The 8,040-nt window shown below is 37.0% G+C and overlaps 3 protein-coding genes across 5 annotated transcripts; 1 reads left to right on the forward strand and 2 right to left on the reverse strand.

Annotated features, from left to right (window-relative positions):
- Positions 1 to 793: 793 nt before the first annotated feature.
- LOC108974775 (PRKCA-binding protein) lies at positions 794 to 4,033 on the reverse strand. Of its 3 annotated transcripts, XM_018942805.1 has the most exons (5): positions 3,889 to 4,033; positions 3,626 to 3,673; positions 3,340 to 3,546; positions 2,335 to 2,446; positions 794 to 2,270 (listed from the first exon to the last, which is right to left on the reverse strand). In XM_018942805.1, the coding sequence occupies exons 1-5, from the start codon at positions 3,933 to 3,935 to the stop codon at positions 885 to 887; spliced, it is 1,800 nt and encodes a 599-aa protein (XP_018798350.1). In that variant the 5' UTR covers positions 3,936 to 4,033; the 3' UTR covers positions 794 to 884. The 3 variants fall into 3 exon arrangements, with proteins under 3 accessions (XP_018798350.1, XP_018798351.1, XP_018798352.1); XM_018942806.1 differs by lacking the exon at positions 3,340 to 3,546; XM_018942807.1 differs by lacking the exons at positions 3,340 to 3,546; positions 3,626 to 3,673.
- A 276-nt stretch (positions 4,034 to 4,309) lies between these two features.
- On the forward strand, positions 4,310 to 5,486 carry LOC108974758 (39S ribosomal protein L4, mitochondrial). Its single transcript, XM_018942785.1, has 2 exons — positions 4,310 to 5,047; positions 5,104 to 5,486. The coding sequence occupies exons 1-2, from the start codon at positions 4,383 to 4,385 to the stop codon at positions 5,321 to 5,323; spliced, it is 885 nt and encodes a 294-aa protein (XP_018798330.1). The 5' UTR covers positions 4,310 to 4,382; the 3' UTR covers positions 5,324 to 5,486.
- LOC108974759 lies at positions 5,308 to 6,328 on the reverse strand. The gene is made up of 3 exons (XM_018942786.1): positions 5,791 to 6,328; positions 5,495 to 5,734; positions 5,308 to 5,417 (listed from the first exon to the last, which is right to left on the reverse strand). The coding sequence occupies exons 1-3, from the start codon at positions 6,125 to 6,127 to the stop codon at positions 5,320 to 5,322; spliced, it is 675 nt and encodes a 224-aa protein (XP_018798331.1). The 5' UTR covers positions 6,128 to 6,328; the 3' UTR covers positions 5,308 to 5,319.
- Positions 6,329 to 8,040: the final 1,712 nt, after the last annotated feature.

Consider the following 8,040-nt stretch of genomic DNA (forward strand, 5'->3'; position numbering starts at 1 on the left):
GCCATGCCCATTTTCAATTTTTAAAAAAAGCCTGGATGCAGCTTCCTTCTGACATTTCTTCCGTAAAATTTAGTGTTTCTGACGTTTTATGTTAGTCGGTTAACGCACTTTTAGTGATTTTCAACATAACCTTTGTATGGGAGGTGGGCGTGGTTATTGTCCGACTTCTTCCATTTTTGAACTGTATATGGAAATGCCTAAAAGAAACGACTCTATACAGTTTGGTTGACATAGCTATAGTAGTTTTCGAGGTATGTACAAAAAAGTTAGTAGGGCCGGGGCCACGCCCACTTTTCCAAAAAAATTACGTCCAAATATGCCCCTCCCTAGTGCGATCCTTTGTGCCAAATTTTAATATCTTTATTTATGGCTTAGTTATGACACTTTATAGGTTTTCGGTTTTCGCCATTTTGTGGGCGTGGCAGTGGGCCGATTTTGCCCATCTTAACCTTCTTATGGAGCCAAGGAACACGTGTACCAAGTTTCATCATGATATCTCAATTTTTATCAAGTTACAGCTTGCACGGACGGATGGACAGACGGACGGACGGACAGACAGACATCCGGATTTGAACTCTACTCGTCACCCTGATCACTTTGGTATAGATAACCCTATATCAGACTCTTTTAGTTTTAGGACTTACAAACAACCGTTATGTGAACAAAGCTATAATACTCTCTTTAGCAACTTTGTTGCGAGAGTATAAAAATTAGCGCAATTTTTTACTAAAATTTTAGTATTTCCATTTATTATATTTTATAGTATAATAATACAATATGTATACTTATGTATTAGCTAATACTTCCACTAATACTAACTTAAAACGCACAACTTACAAATATTTTTTTCCGAAATTCATGACCATCACACACAAAAAGTAGATTCACTGTAACAACAAATCGGTTTCGAGCGCATTCGCTGACATTAAATCCTGTTCCAATTGTGTTGCCATTGCTGCCGACTGATTAAGGAATAAATCGAAATCATAAGCGCCATTCTGTGCGGCCACCGAGTCCTTTTGATTCGTTAATGTTTGTGGATTTGACATAAGATCCACGCCGAATAGACCCAACTCTTTGAGTAATGTTTCATTATTGTCCACACTCTGATCAGATGTCGTAGCGAGCTCGTCCAGCAGATTATCTTTTTGTTGTATATTTACCACTGGTGCTGGTGTTTCTACAGCTTCTAAGCCACAAACGACTTCTGTGCTTGCCATTCGCAGACTGTGCGAATCGGTACGCACGATCGTCTGCTCTTCCTCCTCTTCCTCATCCAGATCTTGTGGCTTCAGAGTGGTGGATTTATATTGGAAGTCGGTTTCTTTGAAATCAACTTCAATCGGAAAGAGTGGCGGCAACGCTTCTATACGCTCTACAACCGAACGATTGAGCTGTGCCAAACTGTCGAGCAAACTGCGTAATTGTTTATTCAAATCCATTGCATGCTTGCACTCGAGCAGTTCCATCTTTTCCAACACATCCGTGCGCAATTTGGCGAATTTATTGCGCGCATCCTGACGACAACGCAAAATCAGTCTGTATTCGTAGTTGCCCGTCTCGACGCGATAGAGCGGATCCTGCAGCGCTGCGAAGCTATGCTCCTCATCGTCCATCTCCTTCACCTTTAAACAGTAGGAGAGATAGGTGAATTTGGCATCGGCATAACGGCGTACCGTTAATTTGGTGTCCGGAATCGCCTTGTTCAAATATGTCCCCAAGTCGGAGAGCACCGGTTTAATTTGCTTGATAATATTCAAACCATCCTTTTCCAGATTCCGATGAAATTCACCGAACATGCGAAACGCCTCAGATGCCCGCTGTTGCGGTTCATGCGCACTTATATGTGTAAAGCAATCACCGAATGCCTTATATGTCTGCAGTAGATCGTAGTAGGCTTTGAGCATGCGGCGCGCATGTTCCACCAAACCTTTATACATCAATTCGGTGCCCTCAAGTTCTTCCAGGCGCTTAACCAATGAATCATTACAGAGAATGGCACGCGAAAGACCCAATGTATCTGCGGTGTTGCTGGACATATTATCCACTATGCGATGCTTTAATTTCTTCAATATAATGTCCAACGATTTGCCCTGCTCCGGATCGGCATGCAGTTTATTGTAGTGTATGGTTACCGTTGTAGTGGCGGCCTGTATCATTTTCGCCACTTCCACCTTTGTTTTGCCCTTCACACTCACCGAGTTGACAGCTAACAGTTCATCGCCGCTTTGCAGTGAGCCTTCACGCGCCGCTGGTGTGCCATCGAAGACCTAACGGCAGTCGAGAAAATTGGTCAATCTATGCATTAGAAGTATTAAATATTTTTCAACTTACCTGTACTATGTAAAGACAGGGGCACAGTGGCGCGCCGCCGCCTATGCTAATTCCTATCAAATTGCTCTGATCCTTTGTAATCACCACCGAACTCACAGTCACCGTCATGCCCCTGTGTTCAATGTTGGTTATTTTGAAAAATTAGATTTAGTTGTGATTTTATTTTCAAAATTTTGTTGTTATGTAATGCGGTGATGCTACCATAAGTCTACTGATGCTATTTATGATGTACATATATGTATGTATGTTTGTATGAGAATGTATGTAACTTACAGATGCTTTGGAAATTAGTATGGAGATTTGCAGTGATAAAGCTAGAGATGGTGGAACATGAGTCAACATTTTCTAAAGTAGCCAATCAAAATATATAACTATAAGTTTGACCCAACTTACTTATACATGCATTAATTAAAATATGTATGTACAAACATATGTATATATATGTGTGTGTATATGAATCTAATATCTAAGCTACTGTTTGAATATTTTCTTTCTACTACTTAATTGGAAATATGAATATATGCAAATGTAATATACATATGTGTGTAAATTATAATTTATAGTAATTCCTGAATTGTCGAAATATGGGCGAAAATTTAAATGTCCACATGTTGCGCTGCGCTTTTTTATGTTGATTGCAATATTTGCTGGCTTAAATAACCGATATAAATAAATTTATATATATATATATATATCTTAAAATATAATTTCCAACCGTTTCTTTCACAAAAAACTACGATAATATTGTTCCTAATTTTGCAAAAATCTAAACTATAAAAATAGGGAAACTATGGACTTTCAAGCGTAACTACTAGGAGTAGTTTGGTCCTACTTTATTGACAATACGTTGTCTACATTAATGCTAGCCAGTATGTTGAGCTAATCTGTATACAAAATTAGATTGTACATATGTATGCTATATATTATTGGTGCACAGCAACAAATATAGTTGCTGCTTTTGGTAATTTCGTACATTTATATCGTTCAGTGCTAGTCACAACTTACAGTCGGTCTAATTCAAATTTTTGCCTATCGAACTCAATTAAACGCTCGCTCAAAAGGGGCACAATAATATTAGTCTGAGCGACATCGTCAGTTTCGGGTGTCGACTTCCGTTCGTTGTCAACCACTAATTCTACTTCAAAATCGGAATTGACAGCATTTGAATTCGTCTGCATTTCCTGTTGTGGTTGCATCGCCAAATGTGTAGAACTTTGGGAATACATAAGTGAATATATGGAGTTTCAGAGAAAGTGTACCACCATTGTTATGTCTCAGTGCTTCTACTTACTTCTCGTTGAGCAATAGTGGTGTAATGACGGCAGACTCCGTTAAAATGCTTTTATGATTTACATAATGTTTAAATTTAATTGAACAAAGTTTTAGTTGCAAGAAAGTTTAGAGAATTAGTTTTAATTTAGATGAAACGTAAATAGACGACACAAATGCAGTGACATTGATTATTACTCAGATCACAGTTGTTTAAGAACAGATAAACATATGTGCGAAAATATATAATGATATTTTGTTTGACCAAAATGATATTGAACTTACATTTTATCCTCTTCAAAGAAGTAATCATCGTCCGTATCCGTTAACATTTTTTCTGATATTGTTTAACAGTATTTAATGTTTAAATTATTTAATTAATTAATGATTATCTGATTGGAGAAGGGCGCACGAAAAATTATAGCATACTTCTTAGCGATGAAAATGTCCCATTCACAATGACCTCAGTGTCAAAACAAAACAGAGTGATTCGTGCGGTAACAATTTATTTGTACCGGAATATAAACTTTTGTAAAAACTGCTAAATAAAACATATAAAACTTTAAAGTTACGTTTATTAAATGAATAACACTTTCTCACAGATAATTATTTAGTGCAGCGAAATAGTGTGATGTACACATTTTTGAAATGTATTGGATCACGCTAATGTATGTAGTGCAAATAATTGATAAATGTCAAAATAAGGAAGAGTGTTTATATCACGCTTTTCACTCGGTGGATTCGTCTTTTAACAAACTGTAAACATCCATAGATCGAAAATGTTAAATTTGTTAAATAAAACCAAGAGTATTCTAATACCAAATCTGCGTAAAACTGTCAGCCGTGCCACCCACGACGTGGTTAAGGAATCGTCATCAGAGGTTGTAGTGTCAAAAACAACGGCGACACCACTTATCTTGCCGCAAAATTGGCCGCAGTATGAACCAATGAATCGTGCCGTTTCCCGACAAGTTTGGATTGAAAACATTGATGATGTGCCGGAACGTAAAGTAGGTATTATCGAATTGCACCCGGACATTTTTGCAGCACAGCCCCGCGTTGATGTCATACAAGAAAATATAGAATGGCAGCGTAAATATCGTTATGTAAGTTTTGCCCATACCAAAACACGCGCGGAAGTGCGTGGTGGTGGAAGAAAACCATGGCCTCAGAAAGGAATGGGACGTGCCCGACATGGATCTATAAGATCGCCCTTATTCCGTGGTGGTGGCGTTGCGCACGGACCACGTTCACCTACCACACATTTCTATATGCTACCGTTTTACAAGCGAGTGATGGGTTTGACTTCAACGCTTAGTGTAAAGCTTGCACAAGACGATCTACATATCATTGATACCGTTGACATGCCCACAAGTGATCCACAGTTCATTAAAAAATTGATAAAAGAACGCAATTGGGGACCATCTGTGTTAATTGTGGACAGGTATTTTATTTTATTTAAAAAAGTTATGAAATAATATATTTTCTTTTTCCATGCAGAGATGATATTTTTCCAGAGAATATTTCTTATGCCACCGATGCGCTGAGTTATGTGAACTTAATGCCTTCATATGGACTCAATACATACTCTATGCTTAAACACGACACTTTAGTGCTAACTGTAAATGCGGTGAAACATATCGAGGAGCGCTTGTTGTATCAACTTCATCGAACTGATGCGGCAAAGAAACAAGGCAAATTCAAATTAGATCAAGTTTAAAATAGTTTGCTACTTTTTTTGGATTTATTAGATTTGCTCGTTTTCTTTAAGAATGTCTCATCGCTATCCAAGTAATTCAAAACGTTGTATAAATCTAAAATATTAAATGCAATAGAAGCATCATTCATCTATAGAATAAATTTGTGAAAATGCTTGAAATAATTAACTTACCTTTCGCTGCGCGCATTCTTTTCAACTTATCTAGTGGAATAGCTGCCATACTGGATCTAAACGCATCGGAGCGTGAGTTGACAAATTGATTTCTAGGTTCAGCCAAAGTTGTCATATTGTGCATTGTCGGCAGAGGACTATCGGCACCCATCAATCTATTTTCCGCATATAGTGGATTCTCCGGTACCATCATTTGATTTTCATTCATTATGGGGTAACCAAAATTTGAATTTTGGTATGCTAAATATTAAAACAATATTTGAAATAGAAATGTCAAACTTCTTTAAAAAGCTTACGCATATTCGTAGAATATGGTTCCGAATAACTATATTGACCATAATATCCTGGCAACATAGAATTACCGGAAAAAGGCATTACCGATTGATTGGGATCCATTTGTCGCCAATTGGTTAACTCATTAGCGTAGTTAATGTGCGTTGCTTCGGATGTTGTTGCCAAAGGCGAGGATCTACATGACGCGCCGAAATCATTATGAAATGTGTATACGCTCGGTCTTGTGTTACCCAAGTACGTGGAATGTAAACTTTTATCACTCATTGTTCGCATATCCATTAAGCTACCCTCTCCTTTACTTGACCGTAAAACATTGAACATTTTTTTAAATGCTGACATATCTGTATTCACAGGCTTTAATAATATCGAGTTATTTTGTACCACCTATTATTGTTTTTCACGAACTCATTTGTATATTTGCGAAAAAATCTTACAAAAATAATTATCCGAAATATAATAGTAACTAATGGAATTTTGACAGAATGTTTTATCGAAACGATAAGCTGCGAAAGACAAATTTTACATAAAATAAATATAGATATGTATTTTATATCCTTGCTTTTTTTTGTTATTATTTAGTAACATTGACATTTGCGTTTTGTCAAGTCAAATTTATAAGAATCACATTTTTTTTTAAATTTATTTTAAATGATTTGAACTACAGTTAAGTCCTCTCAATTATTCGTAATATTATATTAATGTTTCTTTAGCGGAGACTGTTTGGGGAAGATCTCAAGTGGACCGTCCGTAATCGTGTATAAATTCAACTCCAATCTTGTTACGCAGTACCGACCCTTTTGCTTTAATAATAATATACATCGTATAATTATAAAAAAAATAACACCTTTCAAATTACATAGTTAAAAAAAAGGAATTATAAAAAAGGTTTTTCTAATTTCTTTTATTTAAATTGATTTTATTTTAATTTCAAATACATAAAATAATTGAAGTATTAAATTATTTGAATTCAAATTAAATTTTATCCAATGTCAAGAGGTCAGTTTATTTTATATACTTAAAAAGATGGAAGTAAAATTCCGATTGGTTGTCTTCTTCATAACTCCGTCCTTGTTTTTTTGATATGTTTATATACATATATATTTTTAGTTGGGGTCCAATAGGCGTTCACGTATCATCCAACGCAGCTCCGAATGTGAACTCTCGCCTGGTATTTGCTCGCGAAAGTAATTCCATTCACTCTGATAGTAGTGATATAAGGCGACCGGATCTTTACTCAGTGGTCGGCGGCGGCGTGTCGCTGTGCATTGTCGTGGTACTAAAAAAGAAAAAGAGAATATAATTGTTTGTAACTATTTTAATTAGTTTTTTTTTATTATATCTGCGACTTGTCTAGCCAAAATATATATAACACGTAACCATATTACTTACTCATAACACCCAAAGATCTGGCTGTGGTGTAACTGCCTCCACTCGGACTACGCCTTGAAGCGCTACGTTCGTGAGATGGATATCTAACACGAGTACGTCCACGATTAGTATCTCGAGATTCAACCCTTGGATTTGACGCTGCTCCATTTGATTTATTCTTGTCTTCCTTGATACCAATTGTGTTTGTTGCTGTGTGGCCACGCTTTAGACTCGGCTCCCTTTTCGCTGATGGACGTGTTGAGGTCTGTTCTGTGTCTTCGGATTGAGGACCTCTCAATTCATTGCATTCACTAAACGGTACACGTTTATTACTTTGCCATGCTTGCTCGCGTGATAAAGTTCCCGCACCGATAGTGGTTGTGTGCGGTCGAGCACGTGCTTCTGAAACCTTTTTGCGTGGTTCCGCTGACTGTACTTGTTTCTGCTGTTGTGTATACTTTTGTTTGGCATTCAGTTTGTCACCCATACTACTGCCTCCGAAAGTCGTCCCATACTGTGAAGTTGAATTGGTGAGCGTAGAATGGAATCGATTACCTTTCTTGGCCATTGCCGCTCTTGATTCCAATTGTTGTTGATGCTCTTTTTTATTCAACGATCGTAAGGTATGAGCGTCATGATCACGTTTTGACTTCACATCGACAGCGCGTTCACAATGTGTATTCTCCTTGTCCTTGTCAACTTTAGCGCGAAAACTGGCGGTTGTACGCTTAAAGAGCCTCTCAAAGTAATTGTCTTGATGAGCATTGATGCCTAGTGTCTCCTCGTATTTAATGAGTTTGCGAAGATCTAAGGATTGTGAACATTGTTATAATTATTCATAGACGTTTAATTTTGACTACTTTCTAAAGAGAATTTTGAATTTT

The sequence above is a fragment of the Bactrocera latifrons genome, unplaced genomic scaffold, assembly GCF_001853355.1.
Source record: "Bactrocera latifrons isolate USDA-ARS-PBARC rearing strain unplaced genomic scaffold, ASM185335v1 scaffold_59, whole genome shotgun sequence".
Lineage (NCBI taxonomy): Eukaryota > Metazoa > Arthropoda > Insecta > Diptera > Tephritidae > Bactrocera > Bactrocera latifrons.

What these genes read in the sequence shown, in the direction of transcription:
- LOC108974775 (XM_018942805.1), bottom strand. Translation starts at nt 3,935, where the DNA reads ATGTTAACGGATACGGACGATGATTACTTCTTTGAAGAGGATAAAAT. An exon ending in TTCTTTGAAGAGGATAAAAT is followed by an intron (nt 3,674 to 3,888) that starts GTAAGTTCAATA and finishes AAATCATAAAAG; the next exon opens with CATTTTAACGGAGTCTGCCG. An exon ending in AAATTTGAATTAGACCGACT is followed by an intron (nt 2,447 to 3,339) that starts GTAAGTTGTGAC and finishes CATTGAACACAG; the next exon opens with GGGCATGACGGTGACTGTGA.
- LOC108974758 (XM_018942785.1), top strand. Translation starts at nt 4,383, where the DNA reads ATGTTAAATTTGTTAAATAAAACCAAGAGTATTCTAATACCAAATCTG. An exon ending in TCTGTGTTAATTGTGGACAG is followed by an intron (nt 5,048 to 5,103) that starts GTATTTTATTTT and finishes TTTTCCATGCAG; the next exon opens with AGATGATATTTTTCCAGAGA.
- LOC108974759 (XM_018942786.1), bottom strand. Translation starts at nt 6,127, where the DNA reads ATGTCAGCATTTAAAAAAATGTTCAATGTTTTACGGTCAAGTAAAGGA. An exon ending in ACCATATTCTACGAATATGC is followed by an intron (nt 5,735 to 5,790) that starts GTAAGCTTTTTA and finishes TTTAATATTTAG; the next exon opens with CATACCAAAATTCAAATTTT. An exon ending in AAGAATGCGCGCAGCGAAAG is followed by an intron (nt 5,418 to 5,494) that starts GTAAGTTAATTA and finishes TTAATATTTTAG; the next exon opens with ATTTATACAACGTTTTGAAT.